The sequence below is a fragment of the Alosa sapidissima genome, chromosome 22 (assembly GCF_018492685.1).
Source record: "Alosa sapidissima isolate fAloSap1 chromosome 22, fAloSap1.pri, whole genome shotgun sequence".
Classification (NCBI taxonomy): domain Eukaryota; kingdom Metazoa; phylum Chordata; class Actinopteri; order Clupeiformes; family Clupeidae; genus Alosa; species Alosa sapidissima.
This window is the reverse complement of record NC_055978.1, coordinates 8489084-8505429: the sequence shown is the minus strand read 5'-3', so window position 1 is coordinate 8505429 and position 16346 is coordinate 8489084. Positions and strand designations below refer to the sequence as shown.

At 40.1% G+C, this 16346-nt stretch overlaps 1 protein-coding gene across 2 annotated transcripts; it reads left to right on the top strand.

Moving 5' to 3' along the window:
• The first annotated feature begins 10065 nt into the window (after window positions 1–10065).
• LOC121697813 lies at window positions 10066–14381 on the top strand. 2 transcript variants are annotated; one of them, XM_042079560.1, is made up of 7 exons: window positions 10066–10200; window positions 10920–11078; window positions 12431–12681; window positions 12968–13155; window positions 13660–13752; window positions 13910–14070; window positions 14181–14381. In XM_042079560.1, the coding sequence occupies exons 1-6, from the start codon at window positions 10168–10170 to the stop codon at window positions 13960–13962; spliced, it is 777 nt and encodes a 258-aa protein (XP_041935494.1). In that variant the 5' UTR covers window positions 10066–10167; the 3' UTR covers window positions 13963–14070; window positions 14181–14381. The 2 variants fall into 2 exon arrangements, with proteins under 2 accessions (XP_041935494.1, XP_041935495.1); XM_042079561.1 differs by lacking the exon at window positions 10066–10200 and having other exon boundaries at window positions 10891–11078.
• Window positions 14382–16346: the final 1965 nt, after the last annotated feature.

Genomic DNA, 16346 nt, shown 5'->3' with positions numbered 1-16346 from the left:
ACTAAAAAAATTTTTCAGGAGCACTTGTGCGCCCAAGTTAAAAAATGTAGGAGCACAGACAAAAATTTGGGCGCACAGTCAGTTCTGTACTTAACTTACACATAATTTAACATTATACTGCAGCTAACAGTTAAACATGCCAGTGCACCAATTGCGAATATTAAGAATGACTGACAGCATTTAGGCTACAGGTAACAGGATTTTAAAGATCAGTGCCTACTTTATTTTCAGTCTGTTCTATTTTCCTACATTTTGTTAATGTAAAATAATATAATACATTGCCATATTTGCATTTAGCCTGTATATCAAGTATCCTGCCAAATGTAGGCTAATTTATTTATTTGTGAATCCATCTATAGCTAATCCAAATATGCCCATGGTGACCTGTCACTGCATACTGCCTAATACTACTACTAAAACAGTCCATTTCCTCTTCCACAAAACCCAACATAGGCTAATCAAGGATATATGTTTTATACTTTTTACTTTTTTATAGTTTTTATTTGAAATATCTGCATTGATGGGGGCAGTAGGCAAACGTTAGGACTACTTTCGTTTTGCACTTCAGCTTGTATTCGGTGTAAACAAACAAGCATGCGTGGAAGCCTGCGTTGTCAGTAGCGTTTTACCTTTGAATAAAACGGGAGTATTACGGGAGGCTACTTTTGTGCCGGTTCGCTACAGCTATATTTTGCATATTGCAGCCAATACGTCTGGGCTAAAAGGTTACCTTTCCTTCTCTCACTGCATTCTCAGAATCTCATCCTGTTCCTCCTATATCCAATGAATTCGGTGGATAGAAGAACTAATTTCTTCAATCTTTGCATCTTGGCTGGCTAGTCTAACTTTCCGCTTTTTCCTGCGCGTCCTTGGATTTGATAGAAGCGACTACACAACAAGCGAGTCACAACGCGAAACTGCTATGGGAGGTGTAGTTTTTATGCTGCATTCGCGACGTGATTCTATGGTTTGCACCAGTAATATTTCTCGATGTTGCGGTGTATTTTGTAGACAAACATTGACATGGTTAGAAGTCATTCGCACCAGTGCGCCTAAATATTTTTTTGCACTCGCACGGCATCATTTTTACTCGCATGTGCGAGTGAAATGGGCGCACTGTAGAGCCCTGATTAATGTGTCCTGTTAGTACCCCGTCTGGTACAAATATCAATGTATGCTATTCGTACCCCGGTGCACACAGCAATGTGTCCTATTAGTACCTCGTCTGGTACAAATATCAATGTATGCTATTCGTACCCCGGTGCACACAGCAATGTGTTCTATTAGTACCTCGTCTGGTACAAATATCAGTATATGCTATTTGCACCCCTGTGCATTTAATCTGGCATATTGATCACACAATGTAATATATATATATTTTTAAAACAAGCAACATGTTTTTTTTGTTGTTACATAACAGAGTGTGAATAGCTCAGCTGTGTAATAGACACTCTGAATAAGGTATGCTGTTTGCATCAATGTACAGTTAGAAGTGGATGCTATTCTTACCCTGGCGTTTATAGTACTGCATGCTATTTACACCCTGGTGCATGAACTAGCTAATTGTTGCAAACCAAACTTCCGTTTGAGAACCGATTTCTTATTCAAATTGCGCGCCTTCTCTCCAGAGACGTTGGTACACATGCACACTCACTCTGCCAAAACGCATCACACGGGAATCGAACACCGGTCTCCCACGTGCCGGCCCTTGCCTGTTACCACTGCACTATCTGCTTCCACACAATGATGTTTGCAGGTAAACTTATAGTTTATAGGCCGAAACGTCATATTCACGACATTTCTGTTAGCTAACAAACTGACGATTGTATGTGTTCACTGAACAAAGATTATGAAAATAAAACACAACTTTTCCATCTCAATTTTAATTTGAACAGATATTAGTACTGAAACCGTTCAGAATTCTTCACTTTCTGCTGACGAAAAAACGAATGTCGGCCATGTTTTTTGGGCACGCGAGCAACATGTTTTTGTTTTTATGTAACAGGGTGTGAATAGCCCAGTTGTGTGGCCAAGGCTATAGACACTCCGTTTTTTTAAACTAACATTCATTGGCCTTGGCTCATTTTCTGTGAGGAACATAAATCAGAAAACATTTTCAATGAACCCCCCCTGCATATCCCCCCTTCACATTTATATTACACACAGGATGTTCGGGTCCACTGGACCCGGAACTAGTTAAAGTGTGGAAATCATAGGTCCTGTGTGTGTCAGAGGGTTTTGATGGTGATGCAGAGCAAATAGTTTCAGAAAGTGAGGATAACATTTCTGAAAAATTAGAGTCTGACACTGAGTTTGAAGAGGAGGATAAGCATCAGCCAGCTTCGAAACGTAAAAGAGCCTCAGGACTAGCTAACTCCTTTGGTTCTCTGATCTCCACAGATTAGATTTTATAAAATTATTAAACTCTAATCCTATTCCTGTAGCATTATTCATGGGCATTATTCTGTGTCCTGGAGGGTATTCCATCAACCTCGCTAATGAAGGCAGCGCTTAACAGAAATAGCCTGGCTTGAACTAGCGTAGACTTTCACTTGCGGCTGAAGGCGTTCCATTAACTAAAGTTAGCGGCATCTTGGCTTATTCAAGCGCGGTTTAGGTCAGCTTCATCTCTGCTCGTGTACGAGGCAGAAAAATAGACCAAAACAGTAGATTCAAGAAAAGAGGATGTCGTAAAATTAAGACAATACTAGACAATTTCTGTTCGATTTGCAAGCGCCATCTACAGGATTTTCATCAAAAGTCATCAAATTTAACATCGATAGAAAAAAATAGATAGTTGCCTACAGAAATTGGAGAATAATGAAAGCATACATTTAAAACAACAATGCTAATGGTTTGAAATCAATTGTGAGTTTGATTGTCTTCACTCTTGAACAAAACGAGTGAATGAATAATAAATAGTATAAACTCAAAAACAACTTTGGCATATGGCTATTCAAAACTATCTATACGTTCTTAGATTAAAAGGGTTTACTCCACATAAAATAAATGGGAAAAGCCCGTAAAAGTCCTGGCAGGAAGCAATTACATAAAAGTGTTTTGGTATATCCAAAGTTTTTCATATTTTTTTCTGAAATGATTACAATTTAGTGTTAACTAATAATTGTTGCAAACTGGTTGCAAACAAAATATTAGTGCATTCCTGGATCTACATCCTTATGCATTGCTTCTTGCCAGGACTTTTACCTAATCACGGAAGTAACGTCGACGCAGCGGTAGATAGCAGCAGAGAGTAGAAGCCATAAATAAACTCCTGGTGTACTTACAAACTTTCCAATGCCTCGTTTTATGAGTACAGAACATATTTGTACTACTGTAAAAGTTTCATACCATTCAGGGCATTATTAGTTGGGTGATTTAGAAGATACTCTATTGGTTCCATAAGCGCCTGCACAAGCCGCCATTAGTTTCTGTATTCGCCTGATAGCGCTACTCGGCCAATGTTCGACCAAGGGAAAACAGCTTCTGGGAGGGTGTTTGGCTTGAGGTCATGGTGCAAAGGATCCTAGGGTGAAATTACTTCAAACCATCACTTTAATTTAGCTTGAAAGTTAACCTGCTACAGACCAGGTTAGTTCTGTGGCATAAATTCCCATAATTACCAAGCTGGGATTCATGTTAACCTCACTAATGCAACAGAACTAAAATTAGCGAGACTTATCGAAATAAGTCAGGTTTGGCCTTTAGCGAGGTTGATGGAATACCACCCTGTTCCATGTGTTCCAAATTTGTTTGTTTTGTGTGTCTCTGTTTCCTAATCCTGTGTTTCCGCCCCTCACCTGATCCTCGTTAGTCTCTTAGTTTAAAAATGGCTAGACAATATATCAAAAGAAAGTGACAGTAAAAACATAACATTAATGCCTGTACAAAAGTTTGCATCCCCCTTCATGAAATGCTTGAAAATACTTTGTCTTCCCCTTGCCTTTGTAAACTACTCCCATCTCCTTGAGTTCCCTCTGGGCTGAATGAATCCTTTCAGCACATTCACCCTCTATCACGACTTGATACTGTAGAAATTATTTATACAAGTAATTGTCATTTACACTCTATTCTACAGATCTAGATCTGTTTTACACCTACAAATCATCCTACAGTTTCAAATATGTTAGCATTATATATATTCTACAGTTACAAATCAATGTAACTGGTTCCCGCCTGTATAGGCTAGACTACCTATAGTCTGTACACTTACAAAGTTCTCAATGCTTCAGTTGCGGCCTATCTGAAAAAACGAATGCAGACTGTTTAGGAAAAAATCCACTTACGCTTGCCTCATTCCTGACTCAGGAGGTATCAGAAGGCTCTTTACTTAACCCAGCCGAGGTCGATCTGTTGAGAGATAGCCTTATCACTTACAAAAAGGCAGTCAACGAGGCTACATGTAAGTCAGCCTACTTTTCCTTGCTGATTGAAGAAAATAAAAATAATACAAAATTCCTCTTTAACACAATCTCCTGCCTGACGAAGAAGTAACCCAATCTATCCCTATAAGCCTAAACCACACATGGGCAACATACGGCCCGCGGGCCAGATCCGGCCCGTGGGCATTCCCTCACCGGCCCGCGTGAGGTCCGTGAAAAAACAGTAGTCAAGAGCCTAGCATAGAGATAATGCACGCAAATCAATATCGTTGCTTTTACTTTGAAAGCGACTGCTATTTGTACGACCAACATTTGTGCGTGGATGCATACGACGTAAACACCATCACTGATGTGCTGGTGAATAGAATTTATGCTTCTGCATCGACATGCGTCGCCGTAAGCCTTTCAAAGTTTTGTGTCTCCTGTGTCTGCGTCGCTCACCACCGCAACGGTTGTTAGAATGTCAAACACTGCTGCTCGTTGTCGATACGAAGTGTTCATTTCAAAACGTTACGGACAGATAGACTGTTTACAATCGGATAACCCCGTCATTGTAACCAAAATATGTCTGAGTTTATTTGCATAGCTTATGTTAGCGAACTAGTATGATGCTACTACCCACAGGTTGCTTGAAGCAGCCAGCTCAACACACAGGGCGAGTTGACCAATCACAGTTTTGTGTATAAAGTTAAAACAAAAACATAGGCTACATTTTCAAAATAGTTTTCTTTGTGCATGTTGATTAACTAATGACCGCCTACTATTGTCTGCTCCACATTTTCATAGTCTAATTTTGCATAGAGTTAATTTAATGATGGTAATGATTTAATGATGAAATATTGCTGAGTGTTGATGAAATGGTGGCACAGACCTATGGTTGTACTGACTCCTTCACATTTTCATGGCCTAGCCTAATTATATAGATATTGTCTTTGAAAACTGAAAAAAAAAACATCAATGTCAAAAAATCATTTTCGAGAATGAGGATTAAATACTGGACATATATTAAATATTTCCATTTTTCCTTCGTCTCCCTCACATTTTCATCTGTTCTTACGAGTAGTAATCAAAACCATATGATTTACTTAATGTTATACAAGAACAGAATAGAATTGAACAGAATTGAGTTCAGACTTGAGTTCGGTATTTTGGGTCCGGCCCTCCTCAACAGTCCCAGTTTGTCATGTGGCCCCTTGGGGAAATTAGTTGCCCACCCCTGGCCTAAACAGTAATAACTTCATGAACATTTTCAATGACAAAATTGAAACGATCAGAGATAAGATTAATAACCAATCAGTTTCACCAAATATACATACTCCATTGCACAATAGTGAAAACATAATAGAATCACAGATGAGACCTCAAACAAGAATTTACACCTATCGACATATTAGACCTCACTTCCACAATTTCCTCATCAAAAACTACAACTAGTCTACTAGCCCCAATTCCTACTCACCCTCTTAAAGGATAACTCCAGTATTTAGCACTTTGAGTCCCTTTTCTGGTTTGTTTTGGATGAACTAGTGTGGTGGACACCAACATTTTGACGATGGGTCCTGTCTCGACTTTCTGACTTGTTTTGAATCACCTTTGACTGCTTTCGAGTGGCTGGCTATGGGCATGCACATGTCCTTTAAACAACCCTTAACGTTCGTTTTCAAACCGAGTCACCGAGTGGTTAGTGGTGTTTTAGTGGTGTTTTCAGGTACACAGCTGGTACCTGTGTACCTGAATAACTGTGTTACGTTAACATACAGTACCTACCGGATACCTATTCAGCCTGTTGTTCTGTGCGCAATTGTGTAGTTGAATAACTTGCCTTTCCAGATTAAATGTCTGTTCTTGGTCTTGGTCCTTATTGTCGTTCGCACATTCTTTTAAAATCTTTTTTTCACTCTTGGAGGTAGCCTGCCAAGAATTTGCTCTGCTGCTGGCTTGTGTCTCCCATGTCAGCCAAAATGCTTGATTGCATTGCATTCTTCACAATTTTACCTACATTTTCATGTATCACATCAGCATTTTTGTTCAGTGAATCTTTTGTAAATTGCTTTACAATTACCGTCAGGCCTCAGCTTCGATCTGCACGTCCTTGTGGTCGTTTTATTTAGTTATGTAGCTTTATGAAAAGATATTCTTATTATTACGCAGTAATTTTATGAAAACATATTCTGTCATAACTGTCTGAGGTCCATGTGGTGAAACAGCAGGGGGTTAATTTTAGCTAAGTTATGCAGCTAGACATTTACCTATAAGGACAGGCCTAGAGACACTGGTCATCCTAAGCGGCTGTTCACCAGGATCAGAGGTAATCAGAAGGAAAATACCTAGGCACATACAGTACTGTATGTACTTCCTAATGTGGTAAAAGATGACACAAGAGATATTTTCTATTCTGAGTTCACACAAACAAGTGACGACATGAGAAGGAAGGGTATAAGACCTATGCACAAAATATCAGATGTAGCTGGCTTCGCGAACCTATTCTCTGGAATGTATTAAAGCCATCATCTGCAGTATTTATCTACGTTGTTTGGAATTCTTTTGAGTTTGTATTATTTGATTAAAATAAGCCACCACATCCTTTTAAAACCGCATCTTTCTATCTCTCTCGTGAGCATTTAATCTGCTGCTGGCTTGTGACTCCACATCACCCAAAATACTTGATTGCATTGTTTTCTCAACATTTTTAGCTAAATTGTGGTGTACCATTGCCCTCCTTTTTAGTTTTTATATTACTTGTTTACATTATTCTCACATGTCCATATTTGTTTTATGCTGGTCTCTAGACTGTATTCCTGCACTGTTGGACTTACTTATTTGCGCCATCACCATGATACTCACTTTCATAGAGCACCTTACCATGCATATGGAACTACAGGCTCATTCCCTGCCCTATCATTGCAAGAGCCTCATGCTTGATCATCCTTAAGCACACTGTGTGGATATTTGATTGAGTTTTTTTTATAGTATTTTTAGTATTTAGTATTTTATCTTTATTATTATCTATTCTATAATATATTATTAAAGAGCCTGAAAATTCATTAAGGGAAAAATAACTGCTTGGTAGAGGGAACACAGGATACATTGATAGCTACTTCTTAAGAAGTGCATCAAGTCAGTCGGTTGAAGTTCAGCGACAGGAAGAAACCCACAGTTCGCAGGACATCAGCACCCCTGTTGTTGAGGAAAGTTCTAGCACTGAGGCAGAAAGAGAGGCCAGTCAGCCAAAGAGGGAGAAGAATAATGGTCATAGGCCTGGGGTCAGATGGCCATGCAGGCACAGCAGAATGTAGAATGTGGGAAGATGTTAAGAAGTGGTGGAGAAAAGCTACAGATGGTGAGAAGGAAGGTATTGACTGCCTACAGGCAGATGATGAGAAGGAAGGTATTTTGATGAGAAGGAAGGTATTGACTGCCTACAGGCAGATGATGAGAAGGAAGGTATTGACTGTCTACAGGCAGATGATGAGAAGGAAGGTATTGACTGCCTACAGGCAGATGTGAGGGAGCGGTTGGCAGTGCTAAGAAGAGCTGCAAATATTAGATAGATACAGTAGATAGATAGATAGATAGATACTTTATTGATCCCCAGGGGAAATTCAAGGTCTCAGTAGCATACAGACAACACACACACATTCACTAACAGCAGAAAAAGTCATTAAAAGTATATAATATAAAAAAAACACAACTAAGCAATAAGAACAGTAGAAGATAAAGAATATACTAAATATACTAAAATACAAATTATACTAAATAAAACTTAATCTAAATCAATTCTAAAAAACAGTATCCACATAGTGGGTGATTAATCAATCAAGAGGCGCTTGCAATGACTGAGGCAGGGACTGAGCCTGTGATTCTCTGTGCATAGTAAGGTAAGGTAAGGTGCTCTGTGTGAGTGAGTGTCATGGTGATGGTGCAAATGAGTAAGTCAAACAGTGCAACAGTGCAAGAATAAAGTCTATATATCTATATCTATATCTATATATATATAACTATATTAAGAAAAGGTATAAGTGTGGCCACAGTTTGGCTATGGCATGGAGTGAGGGGTTGTGCATATGTGCTAATATAGCACGCAAACAGTGAGGCAGAAGACAGTGGTAAAAAGTGGCTAGTGGACAGACAGTTCAAAACATGGAGGGGGTGAAGAGGCAGACAGAATATGCGGAGAAGTCTATCTCTCCTCTTCCCTTAAGTGAAGCATTGAATAGTTCAATGGCCCTGGGGACAAATGACTTCTTCAGTCTGTCTGTTGTGCAAGGCAGTGAGCGAAGTCTCCAGCTGATCAGGCTCTTCTGCTTAACAATAGTGCTGTGGAGTGGATGACACTCATTGTCCAAGATGTTGATCAGTTTGTTCAGGGTCCTTTTGTCAGATATTGAAGTGATGCACTCCAGTTCAGCTCCCACTACAGATCCAGCTTTCCTTACCAGCCTGTCAAGTCGCCCTGCATCCTTCTTCTTTGTGCTTCCTCCCCAACATACCACTGCATAGAAGAGGACGCTGGCAACAACAGACTGGTAGAACATCCTATTAGGAAAAATAGGAAGAAGAAATCACGAGCTCGACTAGCATTCTATAAAGACACATTTAAATTTGTTAAAGAGGCCCTATGCAACAATTTTAGCAAAAATGACCTTAATTATGCAGGTTGAGAGTCGTTCTGATGGTTCTACAACACTTTTTGGGTCGTTTGGTGGGTGCTTCGTCTCCTCCTAGTGCTTTTCCGTGGAAAAACCGAATATGCAACTTTCTGGTCCCGGACCGAAGAAATCCGGATGTGACTCGGCGGAAGGCCTCGAAAATGTAGTAAGATTGTAGTTTCTAAGAAGACTGCAAAACGGACTCCGACTTGGCTTTGTTGCTGCTGAAATTGTAGCCTACCCTTGGGTGAACTTCATTTTTGTAATGTGGTTTGATAGTCTCTTGAACAATGTGTTTGCTCGACCGTTTTATTGTGAGCCCTGTATGTGTTTAGCTTGGTTTCTTGATGGCTAGCTCGCTAGCTAGTGGGGCTTTAGCGTAGCAGTCACTTGCTACCGAAGCTGCAGGGGGAGCTATGCCGTGAAAAATGCGAGCCAAAATCAGGCAAAAACCCAGAAACAGCGAAGGAATAACCAGACTTGCATAGGGCTTCTTTAAGTCTTTATTTGTAATGCAGAAGAGTGGGAGTCTTTTGGAACCTGGAAGCAGAAGCTTGAGGAGTATTTAGAGGGAGTGCACAAAGATAGGGAGAGGTTCAGAGAGATGGTACTTCCCACTGATATCCCACCTATTGGTGAATAAAGTAGCCAATGCGACGATAGTCCACCAAGGTGGAAAGAGGTGCAAGAAGTAATAAAACGTGCAAGGGCCTCTTCAGCCCCGGGACCTAATGGAGTGCCCTACCGGTTGTATAAGAGTGCACCAGATGTTTTAAGATTTCTATGGCAATTAATGAAAATAGTTTGGAAAAAACAGAGTATTCCCAAGGCTTGGCGGAGGGCTGGGGGTATATTTATTCCCAAAGAAAAGGATGCAGTGGAGATTAATCAATTTAGGCAAATTAGTCTACTGAATGTTGAAGGTAAGGTTTTCTTCAGTGTGGTGGCACGGAGAATGAAAAGTTAACTTGAAAGGAATAAACTAATTGATACCACGGTATCAATTAGTTTTTCTGTTTTAAAACCAAAATGGAAAAAACGAAAAAACCAAAACAGAAAAACTCGAACTGTCAGTGTCTGTTTCTGTTTCTGAAATCCAAAACGGGATAATGAAACAATGGTCGGTCGCCTAGGAGATGACCGAAACATTCTGGAGTGCGAAGTTAAAGGTGCGATTTGTAGGATTGTTACCGAACGTTCTGTTGGCCAAAATCAAAACACCGGTGAACGTTCTCAAGACTACCCGATGCGAGCCTCTTCTGGGTTGCCAGATGTAATAAAGACTTAGCTAACGTTAGTTGACCTGCAGCTGCTTTAACGTTTCTCCAACCATGACCCAGCTACACATTACGGAAACAGTGAAAACAAAAAATACCTCTCTAACCAACGTAACATATTTAGCTGAAGTTAGCGATGCAGATGAAGTTGAGCATAGGCTACCTGTTGTGGAGAAATATGGCCAGCTCTGCGTCAGACTTGATATTCTTCGTTTGACGAAGACGTCACCATCTCAGGAAGCACCTCCGATGTCCACTTAATTTGTTTCTTGTTTTAATTTTGGAAATTTGCCTGCCTCTTGTAGGCGTTCATGACTACAACTGACAGCTGTTGACAGTTGGCCTTTGCTAATTTGGCAACCCAAATAGGAGGACGCGCTAGCCCATTATTAATACGCAATTCTAGAATTAATCGTTCAAAACATAAATTCCAAGAGATTCCGCCCCATAACTGATTTTTTTTCATGGGTTTCACGGGTTAGAGTAATGTTGTCAAATAAGCCATTACTTCAATTCATCGTGTTTCCTCACTCTCTGACAACATATGGTGATCATTTTTGGAATGGTTACAGTTTATTTTCCATTATTTCCTACATACTGGACCTTTAAAGCCCATCTGTCAACTGTCAAGTCATTCATTCATTCCGTCCGTCAGTCATCAGACAAATACAACTTGTGAAATGGACAGCTACCTCCTTTTTCGAGGCACAAAGCGGCTTCATCTCAGGCCAGATGACCTGTCATTAGGGAAAATCTCCCTAATTTTCAAGGTAAGACTTAATTTGTTGCTGTTGTTAAAAAGCTGATTTTTTTACCTCACAAACTCCATCTAACGTTACCTGACAGATCATATCGCAGTGGCGTAGCGTATCCTATTCATTTATTTACGCCTTTCATTTTTCAAGCCAATTTATGGTAGCTGTTAAGATTATTTGTTATAGGCCTAATTGTTGTTGTTGTTGTCGCGATTTGTCATAGACGGACTTTATAAGGTAACATAGGCCTAGCCTAAAAGTGATTTGTTGGTTGAAGGGTCTCATTGGACGTCCCTATCTGTCGTTAATCATTTGACCTAATATAGAGTGGCCACACTAGTCTAATCGCTAACTAAATAACAGTGTTGGGCTGTAGCTTAACTACCAAGTAACTTGCCCAACGCTGCCAAATAAATAGTTATCCTCAACGCGATTTGTAGTGTAGTCTGTTTCTATCCCGTCTCCACACATTAGGCTACTTGACATTAGGTTAGCACTATGGGTTGTTATTCTGTAGCTCAGAACTTTTCCTATCCCGTGCCGACACATATTAGACATAGGCCTTTTTTTAAGTTTAGTTGTGGCATTCAGTTTGTTAAAGTTCGAGAGCTGGAGATTGTTGATTCATCACAGTTCACATAGACAATGCGAACCGTTCTCTGAAGAAGAGACAAGCGCAGGGCAAAATCCAGTGCCTGCCATTCGATGAGGCTTAGTCCATCCGGTATATATAGTGAAGCGATTCGCACCAAAATGCTGTGGTAATCTCTGATTGGTTGAGTGGAATTAGGCGTAGTAGGAGCCCTTGATCTAGTGCAGGAGTGTCAAACATAAGGCCCGCCTGCAGGTTTCATGCGGCCCCCCAGATGTTTTAGGTAGGAAGGGAAAATTAGGAAAAAATACCAGTTGTCTTCAACAATGTGTAATAAGCAATATTTCTATGATATGATAAATTGATAACCTAGCACTACAAACCATCCACAGGATGGAAGAAGCGGAAAACTAACATGGAAATAGGGCATTTCAAGAGAGAAAGAGCAGTATATGACAGCAGTATATGACAGCATTATTTGTACTTGTTTGCTCATAAGTGATATCATCAAATAACACTCTGATACCCATGCAGAAAATGTTAATGACCATGACGGCCCACCACGAGGTCTCATTCCAACAAATCCGACCCACTACCTAATATGAGTTTGACACCCCTGATCGTGTTTGGGGCCCAGAGATATCATTTTCTAGTTATACCATATTCTTTGTCTGAGAATGATGATCTTTCGTGCATGCCATTCTGTTTTTGGAAGTTGGATTGAGATATTATAATAAGCTGTTTATTATTTAATTATTATTTCTTATTAACATAGGTTCAGGAGTCATCAATATTTTTACTGGATGACCATAACCAGGTGTTCCTGCCATCAGAGGATGGCATATTTGACCAAGACCGAATGGTGCCAGGGGGACATTATGAGGTCAATGGTGATGCCACTGAAGAGGATGGGGCCAGCCGGCCAAGTGCAAGCCCTCAGGTGCAATTTGCGTTCCGGCGCCCCTCCAGCACTCCATTTGCAGCAGGGATCTCTCCGAGGCCTTCGGGGCCCAAAATGATGCAGAAGTGAGTTTTGTCTTAACTGTTTCCATCAACTTTATTCACGTTATACCTTATGCGGATCGGGGTAATCCACCCTCTCTAGCGAATAAAATATCTTAGCGCATTAATATATAATAGCGCATTAGAGTTTTTATGCACATTTCACTTGTTTCCAACCATGTTTTTTTTTTTTTTATTTATTTGAATTGTAAAAATGGCATTCTCCCATATGTGAGCACTCTCTTGCACTTGGATAATTTCAAAGAGGACTATTTTTGTAATGCAGACACATGTTTACTCTTTCTCTCAGGAGTATCCTGATTGCAGATATAATTGACGGAAAACCGGTGACATCAAGAGCTGTCACAGTCAAATTCTCCGAATTTGAGGCCACGGTGCCAAGCATCTCTACCAAAGTTAATGAAGCTTTGGGCCAAGAGAGTCTCATTTTGGTTGATAGCCAAGGGAATCAACTTGTAGATTCTGATGGCACAAGAGGTATGATCTTTTTTTCACATCCATAGCCAATTGATCCATTTCCTCATTGTCTAAGCTCATCAGGTGCTGTCCATAGGAAAAATAATGCTGGAATTTGGTACAGACTAGACCTGGGGCAATTACTTTCACCAAGGGACCATATTACTGAAGCTATTAAACATATAATTGTGCAAAAAATGAAAGAAGCATGCAACTTTCAGGGTTTGTTCTTGATGACCTAAGCTTTAATTTAAGATGTGGAGACATTCTCAGTTTGACCTCTGAGGTCATCTAGACTGTGACTAAAACATGTGTCAGGGGAGCTGCCTATACATTTTAGCCTGTATTATGACAGGAAAGCTTATTAAACACAAACTATACTATTTAGATGGGATTAAACATGCATTGAGAATATCCCACCCCTTCCATTCCATGGGCAGTACCTAGCCTTTTTAATACACCCTTTTAAAAAAATACTGTACTGGTCATTTTATAACAATAACATTCTCTGGATACCCAACACAGGTTCTGCTTTCTGGCGACAACATGCCAGAAAGGTCTTTGCTGTGCCCGAGGCAGAAAAGAGAGGCTGCGAAGCCACAAAAGAAGGCGAGAAAGGTACTAGCTAAACAGACAAAGTCTATAATTTTTTTTCTGGCGATTTATGTATGTAGCATATGTGTATGTGTAGATGCCTGAAAGATTTTGACAAGTCCTAGTTATGCATGACATCAATACTGTGCTGGTTGAATGAGTGCTCACACATACTTTACAGCAACCAGACTGTGTCTGTGGAGGACAATCTGGAAGTTGTGTCCAGAAAGCTAAGAGAGCTGGTTGACTATGTCAACAGCAATCCACTGACCCTCACAACCCCACTCAGCCTGACTCAGAAGGAGGCATTTAAAACTGCCTTCAGCTGTCTAATGTGTACAGGTATGTCAAATTAGCCTATATCCCTTGGAAATGTTGGACTACTGTAGACTCCCTATGCTGAGTTACGTATGATACTACTGTTACATTTTACATTTGTTCTACAATTGCAGAAATGATGAAGGAACCCATTTTTGCTGAGTGCTGTCGAAGCCTGCTAGGATGCAGTGCGTGTGTGGACAGGTGGATGGAGGAACACGACTACTGCCCGAAGTGCAGAGGGGCTGTTTTTGACATTCATCGGCATTCAGTGGTGGGGTTAGATGAAGCCTTGGCTGCTATTCAGCTCCTGTTTTCTTAAGAAGTGATGTTTGTGAAGTGAATTGCAAGTGAATTGTTATGTAAAAATCTTAAATTATTAAATATCCTTTAGTAATAAACATGTAACATTATTTCATTAATAAAAAAAAATGTGTAGTGTTTATAAGTTCTTTATTTCATTAAAACATGTACCTCTCAGTAACATTCAGTGTTTTAAAAAGTGCGTCATTGAAAATTGCAAAGTTTTTGTTTACTACGTTGTCTAAAATGATGGACAGGTCGGGGAAGGCCTCAACAATTTCTGCTTCGGCTTCGAGTCTGTCTTGTTCATTCCGGAATGGGTCTGTGCCAAATGTTGATTCCCTGGTGAGTGAGGCTCCCAGAGCCTGTCTGCTGCCACTGAAGCACTGGGCAGCAGGTGTTCGGCCAGTCGTACTGGACACCCGTCACCAGCTAAATTGTTGGGTATTCCTCGACCTAGACAGGCACATTTTTTTAGTTTTTTTATAAAGGATCTTATTTATTCACATTATGAAAATTTGTTCTCTGCAAGGACATACCAGGAATCCTGTGTGCATTACAGGCCTGCACCACACGGTTTACTCCAGTCTGGCTTAATTGACACAACAAGTTTGAAACACAGAATTGAACAAAACTGTCTTGCATGTCAATTGCCTCTTGGTCTATCAGCAGCACCAAGGCCTCCTTCAGGGGATAGTTTACTCTCTGATTTACTTCAGGCCAGATACGTTCCACTTTCAGGTTCTGTGGTAAAGATGACGTGAAAAGAAAAGAATGCAAATCTAAGTTGAACCTCGGGTGACATTTGTGGACCGCAAGAAAAGAATTTAAGTCTGTAATGTAAGAATTTAAGAATTTAATGGAAATTGCCCCTGACTAAATAGAAGGAATCACACTTGCCATGGAAGATGTGGACTGGATGTAGGGTTGACGGGATATGTTATGGCGGTGTACGGCCAGGTTTTCCTGCATGAACAGGGTCAAATAAAATTCCCGCCCATGGTCAACCCTAACCTGATCCCACATTCCATGGGACAGAATGGCATGTCTGAAAAAAAAAAAAACATCCATGTTAATGTTTGATAATCTGAGCATATTAAATTATAACCTATAAATAAATGTGGCTGTAGTTCTTTTTTCCACTGTTGCACTTGTTGTCCTCTAGGTGGCAATGTGGCACTAATTAAAATTAATTTTAGCTATTAGCAAACACTTTTAGTTCTCATACAGTAAGAAATAGTGCAAGATATAGTGCAATATTCACCTGTAGACCTCTTCATATATAATTAGATTGTTCTTAGTTGGCATGGTGGAATGTGCCACTATTTTGCTGCTGAAGCCATCAACAGCAACTACGTGTGTAGTACCAAACATGCCGAGCTTCTCGTTCTGGTCCATGTGACGTTTATGGCCCATACCTTCTGCATGATAAGGGATGGGGTTCAGATTCCGAGCACCCTATTATATAAAGGCACAGTTAACATATTGGTCACCAACTAATATAATAACCAAAGTCAAATCAAGTATGCATTTATCCACTGGTAAAAAACTACAAGGTTAACCACTGGTTACAAGCAAAGGGGTGTCTTTCCCAAAAGCTGTTCATGTTGTTAGCAACTACAGAGGCAGTGACACAAACAAATTTGACACCATATTTGGTTCATACTTACATGGTATATAGACAAAAAAAATTCTGTCATATTTGGCAACGCACACAAAATAAATTTTCACAAATCTTACATTTCGTCGCAGTTGATGGTATGGCTGATGGACTTCTCTTAAAATATTTCCAATTCTGGTCTCTCCTGCATGCACTCCAACTGATGACAGGTACCCAGTCATGAATTTTCGGCCAAAGGTTGGACCAGTCTGTTGTCAAAGATTCAAGATTAGACCTACGTATAAATTGCTTTATGGATGCCTGCATTTTATATCAGTATTTAAGCCCTAACACTTACAAGTAGCTTGTATGCTGAAATGGGATTAAAACTGTCTTG

Excerpts from the sequence above, each read along its gene's own strand:
- LOC121697813 (XM_042079560.1), top strand. The coding sequence starts at position 10,168 with ATGACCGAAACATTCTGGAGTGCGAAGTTAAAG. Across the intron at positions 10,201-10,919 it reads TCTGGAGTGCGAAGTTAAAG|CCCATCTGTCAACTGTCAAG; the intron begins GTGCGATTTGTA and ends GGACCTTTAAAG. Across the intron at positions 11,079-12,430 it reads AAATCTCCCTAATTTTCAAG|GTTCAGGAGTCATCAATATT; the intron begins GTAAGACTTAAT and ends TTATTAACATAG.